The 21394-nt window shown below is 44.6% G+C and overlaps 1 protein-coding gene across 4 annotated transcripts in view; it reads right to left on the bottom strand.

The window, feature by feature from the left end:
* The window catches only part of LOC139541138 (formin-binding protein 1-like), a 50250-nt gene that overhangs the window by 17876 nt on the left and 10980 nt on the right, over positions 1-21394 (bottom strand). For 2 of the 4 annotated variants that reach the window (XM_071345406.1, XM_071345408.1), the window contains exons 2-3: positions 15890-15976; positions 3664-3779 (exon numbers count right to left, since the gene is read on the bottom strand). The exons of 1 other annotated variant lie outside the window; for it this stretch is intronic. In XM_071345406.1, coding sequence (XP_071201507.1) covers positions 3664-3779; positions 15890-15922 — 149 coding nt within the window. In that variant the 5' untranslated portion in view covers positions 15923-15976. The remainder of the gene's footprint in view (positions 1-3663; positions 3780-15889; positions 15977-21394) is intronic. One more of the 4 variants, XM_071345407.1, reaches the window with a different exon arrangement.

Here is a 21394-nt window from a genome sequence, read left to right as displayed (position 1 = left end):
TGTTCCCCAGAAATGATTTGATATTGAGATAAAAACATCTGCCATTGGACCTTCAAAATTAAATCCAAAAAGGGAATAAATGAGATTATTTTCCCTACCGATCTACACAATCTACTCCCCATTTTCAAAGTGGAAGAAAAGTTATAGAAAATGTTGCAAATTGATACAAAATAAAAAACAAAAATGTCTTCAATGTGTATCTGTCTTCACACCTCAGAGTTAATACTTGGTGGAAGCACCTTTGGCAGCCATTACAGCTGTGAATCATTTTTAATAAGATCAACAACTCTTAGGACAACATTTATCAAAAAATATAAATAATTCACATTTTGTATTTAATTTTAAGGCAGAAAAATGTGAAGACTGTGCAAGGGCTGTGCAAGGGCTGTGTAGACTTTCACTAGGCACTGTACCTGAACAGAGTGACTGTCCAGGGTAGAGGTCGACCGATTATGATTTTTCAACGTCGATACCGATACCGATTATTGGAGGACCAAAAAAGCCGATACCGATTAAAAAAATCAGCCGATTTTTATTTATTTATTTGTAATAATGACAATTACAACAATACTGAATGAACACTTATTTTAACTTAATATATGAATAAAATCAATTTAGCCTCAAGTAAATAATGAAACATGTTCAATTTGGTTTAAATAATGCAAAAACAAAGTGTTGGAGAAGAAAGTAAAAGTGCAATATGTGCTATGTAAGAAAGCTAACGTTTCAGTTCCTTGCTCAGAACATGAGAACATATGAAAGCTGGAGGTTCCTTTTAACATGAGTCTTCAATATTCCCAGGTAAGAAGTTTTAGGTTGTAGTTATTATAGGAATTATAGGACTATTTCCCTCTATACCATTTGTATTTCATTAGCCTTTGACTATTGGATGTTCTTATAGGCACTTTAGTACTGCAAGTGTAACAGTATAGCTTCCGTCCCTCTCCTCACTGGGCTCGAACCAGCAACACAACGACAACAGCCACAATCGAAGCAGCGTTACCCATGCAGAGCAAGGGGAACAACTACTAGAAGGCTCAGAGCGAGTGACGTTTGAAACGCTATTAGCGCACGCTAACTAGCTAGCCATTTCACTTCGGTTACACCAGCCTCATCTCGGGAGTTGATAGGCTTGAAGTCATAAACAGCGCAATGCTTGACGCACAGCGAAGAGCTGCTGGCAAAACTGCTGTAAGTCGCTCTGGATAAGAGCGTCTGCTAAATGACTTAAATGTAAATGTAAATGTAAAACGCACAAAAGTGCTGTTTGAATGAATGTTTACGCGCCTGCTTCTGCCTACCACCGCTCAGTCAGATACTAAGATACTTGTATGCTTAGTCAGATTATGTGCAACGCAGGACACGCTAGATAATATCTAGTAATATCATCAACCATGTGTAGTTAACTAGTGGTTATGATTGATTGTTTTTTATAAGATAAGTTTAATGCTAGCTAGCAACTTACGCGAATGCGGTAAGCCAAGGTAACAGGCAGTCTCCTTGTGGAGTGCAACGAGAGAGAGGCAGGTCGTTATTGCGTTGGACTAGTTAACTGTAAGGTTGCAAGATTGAATCCCCCGAGCTGACAAGGTGAAAATCTGTCGTTCTGCCCATGAACAAATAAGAATGTGTTCTTAACTGATTCCCTAGTTAAATAAAGGCATTAAAAATATATATATTATAAAAAATAAAAAAATATATAAAAAAAATAATAATTATTTAATATATAATTATTATTATTTTTAATTTTTTGAATTTTTTTATATATATATATATATATATATATTTTTTGTTAATAGGCGCTTTATTTAACTAGGCAATTTCAAATAATAATGAAAACTTGAAATCAACAATAATTAATAAGCCATTCCGATTAATCGGTCGACCTCTAGTCCAGGGAGTCAGGGAGAAATTCCCCAACAGAAATGGTAGGGCGATAACGAGTAGAAAAGACTCGTTCCACCCACAGTGTGTAGCCTGTCAGCGTGTAATGCACATGTTTAAAGAATGCATAAGGGACAAATCAGGAGCTCCTCGTTTTCAGCCCATAATTCATAGCTGGTTAAATTATTCACTGGGTTACACGTGCTTCGTGTGCAAACCTCTCGTTAGGAGCCATGACTAAACATCCCCAGTTTAATAGGTTAGCCATCATTCACACACACGAAAAACATTTTCTTTCGAACATCTTCCAAAACAATATGATTTCAAGTCAAAATAATCTGAACCAAACCTCTTAAAGCAGTACCCTAGGGGATTTCCTTCTTCAATAAAATGTCATATTTCAGCGCAGCAGGGGTCCAGTTTCTGCTGGTCTGGGGGTCCTGGTGCTTGTCTTACTGAGCGGCTACAGTAGGTGGCTCATGACATGCTAAGGAGACTTGGTCAGCGGCAGTGTTGTATCTAGGCAACACCTCAAAGCGATGTGGGGGAGGGGGGGGGGGCTCCTGGGGGTTGCAAAGGCCACAGCTGGAGCCCCTCTACATTACCGTCCCACAGGCCAGGCAGCAGTGATGACATAGCTTCAGGGGGACGAAGAGGAACACATCAACACACAGCCAGATGGTGTAGCACGGATGCTGGGAAATACTAGGAATAATATTCAATTCCCTTGTGCATTGACAGCACATTGGGACAGCACACTGCTGATATGTTGTCGTTTCTAAACCTTACTAACAGAGATACTCACGGCAGGATGCCTTTTATGTGGGATAGAATGTTAGCACTTATGGCATCTGATATGGGATGTGGTACCAGTTACTCACAAGTACAAAATACATTCAACTAAATGTGTTAGCATTGACACCTTTTTTCCAAATTACTTTTCTTTGGGAAAACAAACCAGCCTAATAAAAGTGACCACGTGAGAGGGAAGGAGACAGAGTCATACTCTCTCAGTCGTGGCAGTAGCTCAGAGTAGAGGGGATGATTAAGCAGGAAACAGAGGCATGAAGTTTAACCACAGCATGCCATGGTGACATCATGAGCCATGTGTGTGTGTGAGCAAGTTCAGTGAGTGGTCACCTATGGTTTACTAACCAGAGCCTACATCTGCCTATTCCCAGCTTAAATGGTGTTAAACCAGTGGTCTCACTCTGATCCAAGAACTGGTAGAATCGTCGTCGTTTTAGAAGTCCTTGTTAGGGGTTTTGCTCATTTGTAGATTTGCTCCAAAAGATAACACATGGATGTCAGGCAGGATACAGAGTTGAGTAATCCAACTGCATATAGATCTGTAGACCTACTCCTCTACTGTCTAGAGACTGTCCAGGAGCCACCTCCTAGACATCCATTTGTTCTGTGCGGCTAATCCTATTATATTGATTTGTGGCCTACCAAAATCAATTCATGGCAGCACAACCATGTCTGATTGGGTGAGTTGCCCCTATTGTTCAGACAGAGTGGTCGCACTGATGTTCTCAGATATTCATTCAAACAGATCCAATCACATCATTTCATAATGAATCCTAATGATGTTTCATTATCTTTGATATAACACGATGAAGGTTAATATACAGAACTACTAATGTCTAATATGCATGTATAACACAGAATAGGCGTACTCGTCAATTCATTATTCAGTGTACGCAAAACCCCTCAAAACAGTTCCATGGAATTGAAAGATAAAAACCAGTGGGCCAGGGAGTTTGAATAGGGTTTTACCTCAACTGTTTTGCATATGTCTGTTCGATCTCCAGCCTTTCCTTGACAAACTTTGAATACCTCTCTAGGAAGTCGATCCCCCATTGAGTATGCTTGTCAAGGTTTTCAAACTGGTCCTGAGAGAGAGATGGAGAGAAGAGGGAGAGGGTGGTTAAGGTTGGAGGGAGACTGACCGACCGTGTGAGCTCTTAGTGACATGCACATGACGGACTGAATTAAATGATCCATGAATGAGAACCAGTCATATTACATGGAAAAACAAACATTATGTTGAGTCACTACTTTATCGCTGAGTTCCAGCGAGCGGACACCGCGCAGACACAGTCCCATACTTCTACCAATGAGAATTCTAGTTAAGGTGTTTCATAGCAGAACCAGCTACACCTTGTCTCTAGATATGGGGGGGGGGGGTGATATTACATTGGGGCGGCAGATAGCCTAGTGGTTAGAGCATTGGACTAGTAACCGAAAGGTTGCAAGATCGAATCCCCGAGCTGACTAGGTACAAATCTGTCGTTCTGCCAATGAACAAGGCAGTTAATCCATTGTTCCTAGGCCGTCATTGAAAATAAGAATTTGTTCTTAACTGACTTGCCTAGTTAAATAAAGGTAAAATAAAAAAACTTATCGGGATATTATTTTGGACGATATATTGTATCGTTTTGACAATGTCGCAATATTATTTGTGTGCTAATTGGCTGTACATGCAACAAAACACCAGTATTTTTCCTACATAGCTTGGAAGCTTTGGCACATCGAATCGCAACATATAAATCGGTACCAAAGTATTGTGATAACATCGTATCGTCAGGTCCCTGGCAATTCCTGCCCTACTTGTCTATAGAGTAAAGGCAGAACAGGCCTTACTGTATATTTTGGATGGATGATAGCCTGATTTAAATATATCCAGAGAAGGTCAATGTTATATCTTTCCAAGAGATCCCTCTTAACAGTGCTGGGCTGAGAGGAAAATGTTTAAAACACACAAGAGTCAATACAGCTGACAGCACTTACTTTCAGCTGCCTGTCCTCATGTTACTCTCTTCCTCTTTTCACTGTTAGCCTATGCAGTAGGCACTGTGCACATTCTGCACAGCCACACATAGCGGAGGCGATCCCCATTAATTGAAGGCCTACTTGGAACAAGTCAACATCTAACCTACATGATATCAGTAGCCAGTCTGAGCCTATAGAGGAGGCTTAGAGGATGGATTAAAAATGGTGTGATCTCATTTATGACCATTGACATTCCTGTTCCCTATTCTGACTGATACTGACTCGATTTCATTCACACCACTGGTCTCCTCCCCTACTGTGTTGGGTTGGTCTCTCTCCTCTCCGCTTTGATGTCTGAGCTGCTGCTGACTGACAGCGACAGGACAGTGATGATTAGATCATTCTGTGCCACTGGACTCTCTCCCTCTGAAGCCAGCTTGGCTCTACGACAGTCTGGCACAGCTGGCACCACCAGCCAGAGAGACTAGCGTAACATTTTCCCTTCTTCAGCCCTGACGTTCAGGCCAAAAGGCCAAGCGTCAGATTGAGTCCAACTAAGGTGAAGAGAAACAGATTGTACAGTCCAGCTAAGTCTAGGAGGGAACAGTGGAGCTGGGCTATACCAAAGTCAGTCAGACTCAGCTGATTTCACCTAAGGGGGAGTTGCTCAGAGGTCACGCTTACCTTCCTACTTCAGAGACTGTCTGCAGGCTTAAAATAGATAGATATCCTGTCAGGATCATCACCACCACAGAACTATACACAGTCCAGCCCTGAGCCAGGCGAGGTGAGTCCCTATCTCATGCTGTGTTCTGGGATACAGAGGGAAAGAGAGAGGGGGATGATGGAGAGAGAAAGAGGGATGGATTCCACTTCCACCCTGTCTGAGCTGTACTGGAGGAGAGAGGGAGAAAGGGAGAGAGAAGGTGAAAAGTAGAGCGAGAGGGGAAGTGAAGTCTCTCTTCTCTCCCATGGCTTGTGCCCTGCCTGGGAGCGAGGCAGAGTTTAGGCTTGGCTTAGGACGTAGACAGACCCAGAGGGACTGACTGGTGGACTCCAGCCAACACACTTCCTCTGCGAGAGAACAATACCCAGGCCGTCCCCATGGACCCCTCCTCACTGGCGCTTCACACAGACTCAGGCCATACGCATACAGGGAGGGAGGGAGGAGAGAGAAAGAGAGCAAGCTAGTCAATTCCACGGGCCTGTTATACCATACATGAAACCCATTCTCAGAAAATGTGCGCACAGATCATGGGCTAATACTACATAAGATAAACAACGGATACTGAATCGACAACCTTCCAGAAGTACATCCCTGCGATTAGGCAAAGCATGCCAAACGAGATACGCAAGAGAGCACATATACACAACGGTTTTACACCAAGACACAGAGAGAGAGAGAGTGATAGAGAGAGAAGAAAGAACAAGGCTCTTTTCAGGAGCCTTGACTGTGACCAGGTCTGTCTCACAGCTTAGTGGACTCAGCCGTCTGCATGGAAATCATTTCTCCTCCAATAAAATGGCTTCCTTGTGGAATGACTCAGCAGCTTCTGCATTGCCATTACCATTTCAGGCCCCTCCAGCTTCAATGTTCAGCACATGTCAGGGTCCCACACTCATGAAAGTCTAGCGGGGGTGGAGAACAGAGGGAACGAGAGAAGAGAGAGGGAGAGAGCCCTTATGCCACCAATAAAGATAAGAACCAATGCTTCTCACTTCTGCTTTACGGTCCGTCTATGGTCTTCCCACACAGTAAACCAACGGAGCACTCCTTCAGTTGAGGTAATGATTGTTGACATGTAAACGGCAGTGACTAGGAATAAAGCCGGGTCAGGCGGGGTGTCCTTTCTTCCATCACCGTCAGCAGGAAAACCGACTGGTCCTTACCCTCTGATTCCATCCGAACCCAAACAGATGGTTTAGATCTTTCTTTTGGATTATTATGAACCCATCCCTCCAAATGTAACACTGAAGAATTCATAAAACTATATGAGACTGAGTTAGTTGGTGTGTGTCCGACATCTGTCATACAGACACGCAGCAGAAACACAGTAGAGACACCCACCCGTCTAAAAATAAAAAAATTAATCAGAGACAACCATCACATGGTTTGTGCCAAGACAGCAACATGAGAGGCAAGGTATTTACAGTGTGAGGGGAAGGATAAGGAGGAAGTGGGAGGAAAACCACAACACCTCAATGGACTGAGCGCAGCAACCCACAGTGACTACTATGACGACGGGTAAGAACTTCCTGTTGAATCTGCAGACGTGTTGCTGTGCGTTTTGTTGCTGTGCGTTTTGCTGCCAACTTTACTTTGCTAGCTGCCAACTTTACGTTTTTTGTTTTGTTTTTGTTTTTAATTACCGTTTATATTTTTAGTTTTTCCATCGCAACTTTTTTCCCTCATTCAACTTTTTCACTCCGGACGCTTTATCTGGACATGGTTCGTCAACACCTTCAACAGCCGAAGCTAAGTAGTAACATTAACATGATGTCTTCTAATTGCAGTCGCTGTACTCATAATATACAGGAGAACGATCGCCTTACGGCGAGAATAGCTGTGCTACAAGCCCAGCTTCAGACGCAATCGTTAGGCAAGGGTAATTTCAGTGTAGGAAAGGAAGAAACAGCGTCTGTGCCACCAGTAAGTACAGATAGTAACGTTAGTATAAATCCCCTCGCACAGTCCCCGCAGCCGGACAACTTTCTCATGGCTTCTGGAGGGAAATGCTGTTGGAATGCTCAACCGGTGTCGCTCATTCAGCCGACAGAAACTTTCAACCGGTTCTCCCCATTATGTAGCGAGTCGGAGTCTGAGTCTGAGTCTTCTCTTGTCTCTACTCCTCCTGTTACGGGGTCTGAGACGCCGAAGGCTCCCACCATTAGCTCTGACAAATTGAAAACCCTAGTCATTGGCGACTCCATTACCCGCAGTATTAGACTTAAAGCGAATCACCCAGCGATCATACACTGTTTACCAGGGGGCAGGGCTACCGACGTTAAGGCTAATCTAAAGATGGTGCTGGCTAAAGCTAAATCTGGCGAGTGTAGAGAGTATAGAGATATTGTTATCCACGTCGGCACCAACGATGTTAGGATGAAACAGTCAGAGGTCACCAAGTGCAACATAGCTTCAGCGTGTAAATCAGCTAGAAAGATGTGTCGGCATCGAGTAATTGTCTCTGGCCCCCTCCCAGTTAGGGGGAGTGACGAGCTCTACAGCAGAGTCTCAGCACTCAATCGCTGGTTGAAAACTGTTTTCTGCCCCTCCCAAAAGATAGAATTTGTAGATAATTGGCCCTCTTTCTGGGACTCACCCACAAACAGGACCAAGCCTGACCTGCTGAGGAGTGACGGACTCCATCCTAGCTGGAGGGGTGCTCTCATCTTATCTACCAACATAGATAGGGCTCTAACTCCTCTAGCCCCACAATGAAATAGGGTGCAGGCCAGGCAGCAGGCTGTTAGCCAACCTGCCAGCTTAGTGGAGTCTGCCAATAGCACAGTCAGTGTAGTCAGCTCAGCCATACCCATTGAGACTGTGTCTGTGCCTCGACCTAGGTTGGGCAAAACTAAACATGGCGGTGTTCGCCTTAGCAATCTTATTAGGATAAAGACCTCCTCCATTCCTGCCATTATTGAAAGAGATCGTGATACCTCACATCTCAAAATAGGGTTACTTAATGTTAGATCCCTCACTTCAAAGGCAGTCATAGTCAATGAACTAATCACTGATCATAATCTTGATGTGATTGGCCTGACTGAAACATGGCTTAAGCCTGATGAATTTACTGTGTTAAATGAGGCCTCACCTCCTGGTTACACTAGTGACCATATCCCCCGTGCATCCCGCAAAGGCGGAGGTGTTGCTAACATTTACGATAGCAAATTTCAATTTACCCCCCAAAAAATGGCGTTTTCGTCTTTTGCGCTTCTAGTCATGAAATCTATGCAGCCTACTCATTCACTTTTTATAGCTACTGTTTACAGGCCTCCTGGGCCATATACAGCGTTCCTCTCTGAGTTTCCTGAATTCCTATCAGACCTTGTAGTCATAGCAGATCATATTCTAATTTTTGGTGATTTTAATATTCACATGGAGAAGTCCACAGACCCACTCCAAAAGTATTTCGGAGCCATCATCGACTCAGTGGGTTTTGTCCAACATGTCTCTGGACCTACTCACTGCCACAGTCATACTCTGGACCTAGTTTTGTCCCATGGAATAAATGTTGTAGATCTTAATGTTTTTCCACATAATCCTGGACTATCGGACCACCATTTTATTACGTTTGCAATCGCAACAAATAATCTGCTCAGACCCCAACCAAGGAGCATCAAAAGTCGTGCTATAAATTCTCAGACAACACAAAAATTCCTTGATGCCCTTCCAGACTCCTTCTGCCTACCCAAGGACGTCAGAGGACAAAAATCAGTTAACCACCTAACTGAGGAACTCAATTTAACCTTGCGCAATACCCTAGATGCAGTTGCACCCCTAAAAACGAAAAACATTTGTCATAAGAAACTAGCTCCCTGGTATACAGAAAATACCCGAGCTTTGAAGCAAGCTTCCAGGAAATTGGAACGGAAATGGCGCCACACCAAACTGGAAGTCTTCCGACTAGCTTGGAAAGACAGTACCGTGCAGTACCGAAGAGCCCTCACTGCTGCTCGATCATCCTACTTTTCCAACTTAATCGAGGAAAATAAGAACAATCCAAAATTTCTTTTTGATACTGTTGCGAAACTAACTAAAAAGCAGCATTCCCCAAGAGAGGATGGCTTTCACTTCAGCAGTAATAAATTCATGAACTTCTTTGAGGAAAAGATCATGACCATTAGAAAGCAAATTACGGACTCCTCTTTGAATCTGCGTATTCCTCCAGGGCTTAGCTGTCCTGGATCTGCACAGCTCTGCGAGGGCCTGGGATCGGGAGAGACACTTAAGTGTTTTAGTACTATATCTCTTGACACAATGATGAAAATAATCATGGCCTCTAAACCTTCAAGCTGCATACTGGATCCTATTCCTACTAAACTGCTGAAGGAGCTGCTTCCTGTGCTTGGCCCTCCTATGTTGAACATAATAAACAGCTCTCTATCCACCGGATGTGTACCAAACTCACTAAAAGTGGCAGTGATAAAGCCTCTCTTGAAAAAGCCAAACCTTGACCTAGAATATATAAAAAACTATCGGCCTATATCAAATCTTCCATTCCTCTCAAAAATTTTAGAAAAAGCTGTTGCGCAGCAACTCACTGCCTTTCTGAAGACAAACAATGTATACGAAATGCTTCAGTCTGGTTTTAGACCCCATCATAGCACTGAGACTGCACTTGTGAAGGTGGTAAATGACCTTTTAATGGCGTCAGACCGAGGCTCTGCATCTGTCCTCGTGCTACTAGACCTTAGTGCTGCCTTTGACACCATCGATCACCACATTCTTTTGGAGAGACTGGAAACCCAAATTGGTCTACACGGACAAGTTCTGGCCTGGTTTAGATCTTACCTGTCGGAAAGATATCAGTTTGTCTCTGTGAATGGTCTGTCCTCTGACAAATCAACTGTACATTTCGGTGTTCCTCAAGGTTCCGTTTTAGGACCACTATTGTTTTCACTATATATTTTACCTCTTGGGGATGTTATTCGAAAACATAATGTTAACTTTCACTGCTATGCGGATGACACACAGCTGTACATTTCAATGAAACATGGTGAAGCCCCAAAATTGCCCTCGCTAGAAGCCTGTGTTTCAGACATAGGGAAGTGGATGGCTGAAAACTTTCTACTTTTAAACTCGGACAAAACAGAGATGCTTGTTCTAGGTCCCAAGAAACAAAGAGATCTTCTGTTAAATCTGACAATTCATCTTGATGGTTGTAAAGTCGTCTCAAATAAAACTGTGAAGGACCTCGGCGTTACTCTTGACCCTGATCTCTCTTTTGACGAACATATCAAGACTGTTTCAAGGACAGCTTTTTTCCATCTACGTAACATTGCAAAAATCAGAAATTTTCTGTCCAAAAATGATGCAGAAACATTTATCCATGCATTTGTTACTTCTAGGTTAGACTACTGCAATGCTCTACTTTCCGGCTACCCGGATAAAACACTAAATAAACTTCAGTTAGTGCTAAATACGGCTGCTAGAATCCTGACTAGAACCAAGAAATTTGATCATATTACTCCAGTGCTAGCTTCCCTACACTGGCTTCCTGTTAAGGCAAGGGCTGATTTCAAGGTTTTACTGTTAACCTATAAAGCGTTACATGGGCTTGCTCCTACCTATCTTTCCGAGTTGGTCCTGCCGTACATACCAATACGTACGCTACGGTCACAAGACGCAGGCCTCCTAATTGTCCCTAGAATTTCTAAGCAAACAGCGGGAGGCAGGGCTTTCTCCTATAGATCTCCATTTTTATGGAACAGTCTGCCTACCCATGTGAGAGACGCAGATTCGGTCTCAACCTTTAAGTCTTTACTGAAGACTTATCTCTTCAGTAGGTCATATGATTGAGTGTAGTCTGGCCCAGGAGTGTGAAGGTGAACGGAAAGGCTCTGGAGCAACGAACCGCCCTTGCTGTCTCTGCCAGGCCGGTTCCCCTCTCTCCACTGGGATTCTCTGCCTCTAACCCTGTTACAGGGGCTGAGTCACTGGCTTGCTGGTGCTCTTTCATGCCGTCCCTAGGAGGGGTGCGTCACTTGAGTGGGTTGAGTTACTGACGTGATCTTCCTGTCTGGGTTGGCGCCCCCCCTTGGTTTGTGCTGTGGTGGAGACCTTTGTGGGCTATACTCGGCCTTGTCTCAGGATTGTAAGTTGGTGGTTGAGGATTTCCCTCTAGTGGTGCGGGGGCTGTGCTTTGGCAAAGTGGGTGGGGTTATATCCTTCCTGTTTGGCCCTGTCCGGGGGTTTCTTCGGATGGGGCCACAGTGTCTCCTGACCGCTCCTGTCTCAGCCTCCAGTATTTATGCTGCAGTAGTTTGTGTCGGGGGGCTAGGGTCAGTTGGTTACCTGGAGTACTTCTCCTGTCTTATCCAGTGTCCTGTGTGAATTTAAGTATGCTCTCTCTAATTCTCTCGTTCTCTCTTTCTCTCTGAGAACCTGAGCCCTAGGACCATACGTCAGGACTACCGGGCATGATGACACCTTGCTGTCCCCAGTCCGCCTGGCCTTGCTGCTATTCCAGTTTCAACTGTTCTGCCTGCGGTTATGGAACCGCCACCTGTCCCAGACCTGTTGTTTTTCAACTCTTGATGATCGGCTATGAAAAGCCAACTGAAAATTATTCATGATTATTATTTGACCATGCTTGTCATTTATGAACATTTTGAAAATCTTGGCTCTCTCTAATTTTCTCCTTCTCTCTTTCTTTCTCTCGGAGGACCTGAGCCCTAGGACCATACGTCGGGACTACCGGCCGTGGTGACTCCTTGCTGTCCCCAGTCCGCCTGGCCTTGCTGCTATTCCAGTTTCAGCTGTTCTGCCTGCGGTTATGGAACCGCCACCTGTCCCAGACCTGTTGTTTTTCAACTCTTGATGATCGGCTATGAAAAGCCAACTGAAAATTATTCATGATTATTATTTGACCATGCTTGTCACTTATGAACATTTTTGAACATCTTGGCATAGTTCTGTTATAATCTCCACCCGGCACAGCCAGAAGAGGACTGGCCACCCCTCATAGCCTGGTTCCTCTCTAGGTTTCTTCCTAGGTTTTGGCATTTCTAGGGAGTTTTTCCTAGCCACCGTGCTTCTACACCTGCATTACTAGCTGTTTGGGGTTTTAGGCTGGGTGTCTGTACAGCACTTCGAGATATTAGCTGATGTACGAAGGGCTATATAAAATAAAATTGATTGATTGATTAAGAAGCTTACAATAGCACTGAAGCAGACCCAGGGAGGAGGGGGGCTTGTGGTGAAAAAGGAAGAATTGGGTCCATAAAATGAAAAGATATGTTGTTACAGCAGAGTCTGTTTCACATTGCAAACTCAATGTACGACTCCCTGTGAATTTACCTTCAATCCTTGGTGCTGTTTCTCTTCTGAGAGTAGCCATGACGACGACTTTGATGTTTTCACTAACACTGGCTCATTCTCACATGGGTCTCCTTGCGGAGCTGCATGAGGAGGCCTAATGGGTGTTTTCAATAACACAAGGCAGTTTCAGCTCATCAGTGGGCCTGGGAGTGGAGCCTCCTATCCTCAGAGGACATTTCATTATGCGCTCGCTGTTTAATCTCAAAGTGATAGCGTTCTCTTGGCCGTGAACTGCTATATATTGTTGTTCCTCACTTTTGGAGTGTTGTGATGATACAGGTTACTGTTGCCATCGAAGTGCAGAATACGATTACTGATTAACTCAACTACCAAACTGCATAGCTGACAAATGGTGCTTGACAGGAGAGGAATTGTGCAGAACAGAGACATTCTGAGGCACTAGTAGGGCTCTAATCAGAGGTGAGTGGCTCTATAAACACGCAAAGCTCTGCGTGACGATGAGGGTACAACAAAAGATCTGTGTTATGTTAACCGCCTCCTACAGTCTACAACCGCCTCCTACAGTCTACAGCCCAAAGTAGGCCTAGACATCCAATCGCTGGGATACGGATGATAGGATTTGGAGCATCAGTTTCTGTCATTCCACTGCCGTGGATGTGTACAACACCCCCCAGCATGTTTCCTTGTGGGCATGCTCGACGCAGGAGCAGATGTTCAAGTCTGTATCGGTGTCTTTCTGTCCCATCTGCCTTATGTCAGCTTTCCTCCATCGCTCAATACTCATGAATAAGTAACTCCATGAGCTCCTCATCCCAGCCTCGGCCTGCTCCTCCTCTCTGGCTTGCCATAGCCATGCCAGACGGCACAGCATCCAGTAGCACACAGTACAATACAGCACAAAGATTCACAGTGCAGCGCAATACCGGCCAGTTAGAAGGGCTCAGAGCTCACCTTTCAGTAACCAGACCTTCCCACAGCAGTCTGTCATAACTGGGATCTCTCTATGGAAAAGCCTGAGGAGGAACAGTAATATGGAGGCCAGAGTACAGCCCAACAGACTGTTGGATGTGCCTGGAAGTGACTTCAAGCCAAGTCTCTCACTCTCAGCAGCTGGACTGACTGACAGGGGAATAGCCTATGTATTTTGGAAGAGTGGGAAAACTTCTTTATGGATAGAGATTTGGGTAGAGATTCCCAAGAGGCCAGTTCAGCAGATCAGGTTTCTCTGAGTATTTCTCCATTTCATTCTCCAAGGTTTCTCTTTCCACTGTCTGTGGATGATGTCAGACACACACAGGGCAGTTTGACACCACTGCTATGCCTTTTAGCCTACCCGGTCTCCCTTTCACTCACTGTATACCTCAAGCAGAGTCAGTTGTTTTTGTGTAGGTCCGAAGGTTGGGTTTCAATATAATTTGCTTGGCTTGGAAACGATCTTCCCATTTACATACAAAAGTATTTTTACCTCTAGAGAAGATCCCTTGTGTCCCCAGAGTGGGAGACACTGAGCCCAGTTAGCACAGGGGCAGTGGAAGGGAAGCACAGGGGCAGTGGAAGGGAAGCACAGGGGCAGTGGAAGGGACGCACAGGGGCAGTGGAAGGGACGCACAGGGGCAGTGGAAGGGACGCACAGGGGCAGTGGAAGGGAAGCACAGGGGCAGTAGAAGGGAAGCACAGGGGCAGTGGAAGGGAAGCACAGGGGCAGTGGAAGGGAAGCACAGGGGCAGTGGAAGGGAAGCACAGTCTAGTTTAATTTCTCTTGTGCATAGCCTGTCTTACATTTCATTTTCTCTCATATTTAAAGATACTCAGCAAACATGATTTGATGAAATTCAGTAGCCCCATAAGAACACTCCAGCAACAACTTTACTGACCATAAGAAACAATAGTCTAACTTTCTCTGAATAAAACAAAAGGGATCATATACGTGGGCACCCCAAACCAGAAGCCACAACCACAGAGGAACACAACGATATCTGGAAAGGCATCTCGCTGGGCCAGAGGAAAACATCCTTACGAAGAATAATGTCAGGATGTGATGTCATTGCTGGAACAATAACATCAGGGACTCCCAAGGTCTCTCTAGGAGCTGTATTATGGGAGTAGCTATCAGCCCCTAGCCCCTAGCCTACATGGTGTGACACTCCTAGCACTAGAAATGCTATGTGCATACCATAAATATAATGGAGGGGTTTCATTTGCATACACATAGCTGCAGGGACAATACCCTCATTACACCCTGGCATTCGGGGTCAGTGTCAAAAGAAGGCAGACAGTTCCTGGGAGAGCGGGCCTCAGAGTGGGGCAGGGTGGGAAATGTCACAGTGTCTAAAACACTGGCATCACTCTGGAGGGCCTCCAGGCCCTGCCTGCACTGGGTGAGGGTGAGGTGTAGTGTAGTGTGGTGTGACTGTGTGTGCACATGAGTGTGTGTAGCGTGTGAGTGTGTGTGTAGAGTGTGTGTGAGTGTAAACATTGGCTATAACAACACCAAGATAAGAGGAGATCTGGGTTGAAAAGAGGGAGGAGGTGAAACTATGCAGCCCCCCGTCTTTCTTTATTTCATGAATAATGCATGGTGAATACAAGACAAATCAAGGCAGCTTTGGGGGGGGGTTATGCACAATAATGTAACAGCTCATTTCTTCTAGTAGAACCCTGATAAAATGTGTCCATACATTTGCAATGGGACTCTGGCTAAGATTCTCATACCAGCTTGTGTTATTTATGAAAAAGAGCTTTAACCTGCATTGGCATTAAAATACTCTTGTTCTGCCCCTGAGCCCCCTCCTCCTTTTCCAGCAGAAAAACTGTTAAAAATGTCCCTGTAAGGGGTAGGGCAAAAAATATATACATGATACACTGTACTATAAGAGCTGGCTAGCTACGAAGCTAGTTAACCACATCCTCTAAAATAACTCAGACCTGCTGTTCTAATGAAGCACCCAGGGGCACAGGGACTAGTGTTCCCCTTTGATGCCCAGCCCCGCTCTACAACTCAGACAGACCCAAACCCCGGTCCTAATCCAATCTCTACCAGCCAGACCTTTTGATGTGCTGAAAAAATAGAGAAGAGAGAAAGGGAGTGGCAGGGGGGGTGAAAAAACACACCTTGTATTAAGTTGCCTGGCAGCCTGCAAAATTTATGACTACTTATGGTTAGCTAATCCCTGGTTGTTCTGTGGACAGACAGGAAAAGTTACAGTAGTCCTGGAGGCTGACCGTGTAGAGTGAAGACAGAGGCTGCAGAACCATGGAGCTGGTAATCCCATTCCCATGTAGAGACGGGAACTGACTGGATCACATGGGCTGTACACAGCAGGGGGTGAGGGAGAGAGAGTGTCAATTATAGCTCACACTTTCAACATGTGATAGAGTAAGGTGAACAGATTTTGGAAAACGAAAATCGGGGTCTTTTTTGGTAGTGTGGAGGGCATGGAACTATATTTAACTACCCCCGATATTGTCCTTTCAAATACTTGTATTAATTATTATGCATACATGGATTTCCCATCTAGTCATTTTTGAACCACCCAAGTTTAGGTTATTATATTGGGTATGGTTTTTCATGCGTTGGTTACAATCCATCACTGATCAGACACTCAAAGGGTCTACAGCTTAAACAAGCTTAATACAGGGTGAGAACATTTTTACATGCAAATCAAATTCGATATAACTTTTGATGACTAAAATATCAGCCTTAAATTTAACTTCTGTTGCTTTTTTCTTTCTGAGGGCTGGTCGGCAACTGTCCCTGGAAATCAGGGACTGTCCCGTCACCTTATAATAGAGACGTCATGTCTATGTCATACTGCATTGTCTTAATGTCCTGCACTGTTGGCTCCCTGGCTTCCACCATGGCAATTTATTTTCTAAAGCGTTTTAGAAGCAGTTCCATGTGGGCCTTGTAGCTTGAATGAGTCTGCCTTTGTGATACATGGACCATCCGGATGGTGCTAGAGAGCAGGAGAGGACTCTGGATGGAGAGTCAGTGGGCTGTTGATCAAACTAGACCCTGGAGATGAATGAGAATGTGATCATGCGTAGGAGGACTTGGGACAGGAAGAGGCTGTAGGGCCCAGGGACTAACACTACACAATGACTCTATGGTCATTCTTGGCCTGACCAAGCGTTTCCCACTGGTGCTGCAGGCAGCAGCCCCATGTACTCAGCCTGGGAGGGAAGACTCACTGTCTCCTTTATGACAGAAAGGATCACGAGTTCCAGCCGGATGGCAGTCAGGCATTCACATCGATCACATGGAGAGTGAGAGACGGTACTTTACCCCCCTCTACTCCAGTCTCTGAGGAGGCGTCGGTCTACACCGCTGCCTGTCCGCTCTGAGTGTGTGTCTGTGCCATGATGATCTCTCATGGCTTCTCCTGGGGCTGTAGCGTAGTGGAATTGATGTGGCAGACATTAGAGAAGTCTGGCCTGTCCAGGTCAGGTGGACTCTGATTTACTGCCTCTCAGGAGTCTTCAGGAGCATCAGGGTTTGCATTCAACTGCCTGAGAACTGGGCCTATTAAGCAGTTCATGTAGTTTGAGATGTAGCGAATCGTGAGACAAGAGAAGGGAAAGGGGGATACCTAGTCAGTTGTAAAACTGAATGCATTCAACTGAAAGGTGTCTTCCACATTTGAATCAGAGAGGTGCGGGGGGCTGCCTTAAAATCGACATTCACGTCATCAGCGCCCGGAGAACAGATAAGGCCCATCGTCGTCTGCTTTCCAGATCATGCCTACTATATGTATACAATTCAGAAGCATGAGAGTTGTATATTATTTCAGATTTGCCTGGATTTTGATTAGCACTGAATAGACCTGGCTAAATGTGAGTTCATTCATGGGTCCTTTGGGACAAACTGATGAGTTAAGTCTGAAAGAAACACAATGGACCCTGTGTTTCTGCAACGACTTTAGTGGAATATACACAATCTGACAAGTCAGGAACATTGTGCTGCACTCCATGCCACAGAGGCTAAATGTTTAGCATGCAGAAAGACAACACTGATGGAGAGGAAGTGGCCAATGTCTTTAGTGAGTCATTGGGGGTCAGTGAAATTTGAACCAAGCCACAGCCCTTATGAGTCCTACTACCACCACGGGCTCCATATGGGGCAAGAACAACAGCTTCTTGTCATACTAGTAGTGCCATGGCTAGTTCATATATTTTCATAACCCAGCCCAGAAACAAAAGACATACTGTGGTGAATTACCAACTTACCCTCATGAAGAGGGGGGGCTGGGGGGACATAAACTAGGCCCGTTTTCTCATCAGAGCACGGGCCCTTCAGCATGTGAGAGTGGTATTCATCCAGTAGCACTCTGGTCAAGCGCTAATGTGCAAGACCGATGTGCCAGTAACTTTATTTGGCCAATAATTTAAGTGACCTGGCTACACACCACAATAGTTACTTCTTAGACACTAATACTAATTCCTTTAACATGACACAGAGCCCTGGAGAGACTCAGACGGATATGATTCTATATATGGAGAGAGGAAGAACGATATGAAACAGCTCCCAAAGTCATCAGCTAGCATATATTTCTGTGGGAAAGGGGGAGGGGTTTTACTCTCTAGCTCCATTTGTGGATTCTGTAAATAAAGACAATACATCTTTACTTTCATACAGACAATGTCTGTGTGAAACATTTAGCTCAGTGATTTGTTTACTGCAAGCCACAATCATAGGGAGTGCTTCAAAAGGTTGAATACATGTTGTGAAAAGTATCTGCCTTAAAAAGAATTGCCATTGAAATTGAATGAGAACTCACAGTTATACATTGCCTGCCTTAAGTCGGACAAATAAGGAAAATCTAGGCTACAATTACTATTTTCAGAAAGAGAGCCAATGTTCCGATTTTAAGCAGACATCTAATTTTCCTGTTTATGTGTTTCTCTCTTGCCTTGTTTGGCTGTAGAACAGCAGTCTAAGTACAGGGCTGACCCGGGCCTGCCTGACACCATCTGGGCCCGAGCTGGTGAGCTCATCACTGCTCCTGGGCCAGGGCTGACCCTGGCCTGCCTGACACCATCTGGGCCTGAGCTGGTGAGCTCATCACTGCTCCTGGGCCAGGGCTGACCCTGGCCTGCCTGACACCATCTGGGCCTGAGCTGGTGAGCTCATCACTGCTCCTGGGCCAGGGAATGACATCTGACAGGGTGGACCCAGCACTGCAGCCAGGCTCCATGAAGAATCCACTACAACAGCACACTACACACAAACCCATAGGTCAGGAAGGAGTGTGTACATCTACATTCAACGCACATACGTGCACACCAGCAGGCAGACACACACAAACTCAACAGTACTGCCCTTTTCCACCTCTAGACAGTAAAACTGAAATATTTCCGTTGAGTGGCCTTGTGACCCCCATGTTGTGTGCCCTGGGCATCCTATTTCCTGTTCTAATAGCGAGCTTGGGAATGTTGTTCCCTCCTCCTCCCTCATCAGCATGTTGATGGCTGAAAGCTAACTTTCATAGGACAGGACACACCACGGACAAACACATCTACTTAGGGAGAAACCTGAATCAAGGCTCCGAGAGACCTCTTCATTATTTACCTTCTTTCAACAGGGAAGTAATATTGAGACTAAAGTCTCTTTTGAAAATTTGCCATGCACAAAAACACCAATAGGATAGTATAGATAAACAAATATACACAATATAGATATTAAAAATACAAAACAGTCAATTAAAACAAACACATTCTTCATTATAAAAATCCTCTGTCAGCTGTCTGAAATGCCCTAGGGACACCAAAGCAGCCAATCGAAACGTCTTTTGGAGTTTATTCCAAACACCAAAGGTGTCTCCAGTGAACCAACCCTGTGAACAGGTTTGATAACTTGTCATTTTAAATCTTAAACAGTGAAGTTAGGTAAGTGTGAAGCTTGTGGAACAGGGCTCTGTAAACAAAAAGAGCATAATGATGTGATCTACGGGACTTTAAAAGTCCAGACAACCTTTTGGTTCAGAATACAGTGATGAGTAATACAACCGTCTCCTGTGATAAAACGAAGGGTGCTATGAGAAACGGCATACAGGGGTTTAAGAGTAGTGGCAATTTGATAAATAGTATCACCATAATCAAGAACAGGTAGAAAGGTTGACTGCACAAATCGGATTCATGCTGACGAGAGGGGCGAGATACGTTTCTGTTAAAAAATAATAATCCTGCTTTAAATCTTAGCTCCTTAACGAGCTAATTTTGACTTTTTTAAACGTTAAACCATTAACAGTGTTAATAAACAGTCAACCCAACTACCCGTCACCATTAGTACCAGACCACTTCAACACATAGCCAATCTTCCTGAGGCCATGTATTGTGGTATAGTTTAGGCTGTGTTACCATGAGACAGGCTGCTGCTTACAGAGACACACAGAGATCATATAGCTGTGATTGAACAGAGCCTGACTGAATGGAGTTGTTTTTCATATCACAGATATTTCATTACTCTAGAGTTGGTCTTCTACAGAAGGCAGGAAAAACCACTTTCATAGCTATGCCACGTCTCTATATTTAGTCCCGAAAAAAACCTGGTCAAGTTTCATAGCAACCCAATCTGCCTCATTGTCTGCTCTGATCCTTCTGCAAAATACACCCCAACCCTGTCACACAAGTCGAGTGGCTTTTTCTGTGGCACCCAGTCAGAAAGAGGAAGCAGGCAAGGCTGGATGAGGGTGGCCTTTGTCACAAACAATAGCGGCCTGTGGAGTTACATAGGCGCAAAAGAGATCAAAATAGCAGAGTAATATTAGCATTTTAAACACAAATGGAGGATGTTTATGCTACCGGCTCTTCCTGTAAACTAATGCAAATAGATACAGATAAACAATTTGAATACTTGATCTTGTAAGAGACACAGGACTCCACACTGACCTTTATTTACAAGGAGCATGTGTGTGCCTAAGTTGACAAAATGTAGGCGCACAAAGACATTTAGGAGGACAATTAAAAAGATTTGAGGTAATAAAGTTAGAATCCTTCATGTTTCTAGGCACACTGGTGCTCCTAAATTAACATCCCAGGTCGCACAGCTAAATAATAAGGTGCATCTGCGAGTAAAATGTTCACACTGTTAAGCCCCGAGACAGCTGGTCACAGTTTCTGTTTCTTTAAAAACAATTACAGTCAATTCAAATGATTAACCTATTCCTTTCTTGTGCATCAATATATGATAAGGGCTTGATGATAATGTTGTCCCGGCAGTACATGTGCCATCTTGTCCCAGGTTCCTTTGAGTTAGCAGGTATCACATGAAGGCTGGCAGAAGGAGCTGTGAGGAGTGGATAGGGAGGCCACCCTGCAGAGACCAACACACTGGCACAGAACCTGGCAGAGACAGAGGGATATAATGGGGCTGAAAGGATTTGACAGCCTACGCAATCAGAGAATCCCCCTACTACTTGAAAGGATGTGACCGTCTAGGACTTTCCTTGTCATACAGCCAAACTGTTTATGACACACATTAGGTCCCTGACTCCCTGTTGATATGGTCAGCGCAGTGTGTGACTGTCTCAACCCATGATGCTGCATATAGGCTATCAAAGCTTCCGTGCATCTTTGTCATTGTGTGTATATAGATCTTTGAACCCGGGTCTAACTACTTCTATACAGGTTTATGTGGTTAGAAAAACAGGCTGAAATAGCCACTCTGTTAGTTAGAATGCTGAGGGGGCACAACATTTGTTTGGCCAAGAGGGCAAGGCGTGGTCAGAG

This window comes from Salvelinus alpinus, chromosome 16 (genome assembly GCF_045679555.1).
Source record: "Salvelinus alpinus chromosome 16, SLU_Salpinus.1, whole genome shotgun sequence".
Taxonomy (NCBI): domain Eukaryota; kingdom Metazoa; phylum Chordata; class Actinopteri; order Salmoniformes; family Salmonidae; genus Salvelinus; species Salvelinus alpinus.
The sequence above is the reverse complement of the archived record's forward strand: the minus strand, read 5'-3'. Positions and strand labels throughout refer to the sequence as shown.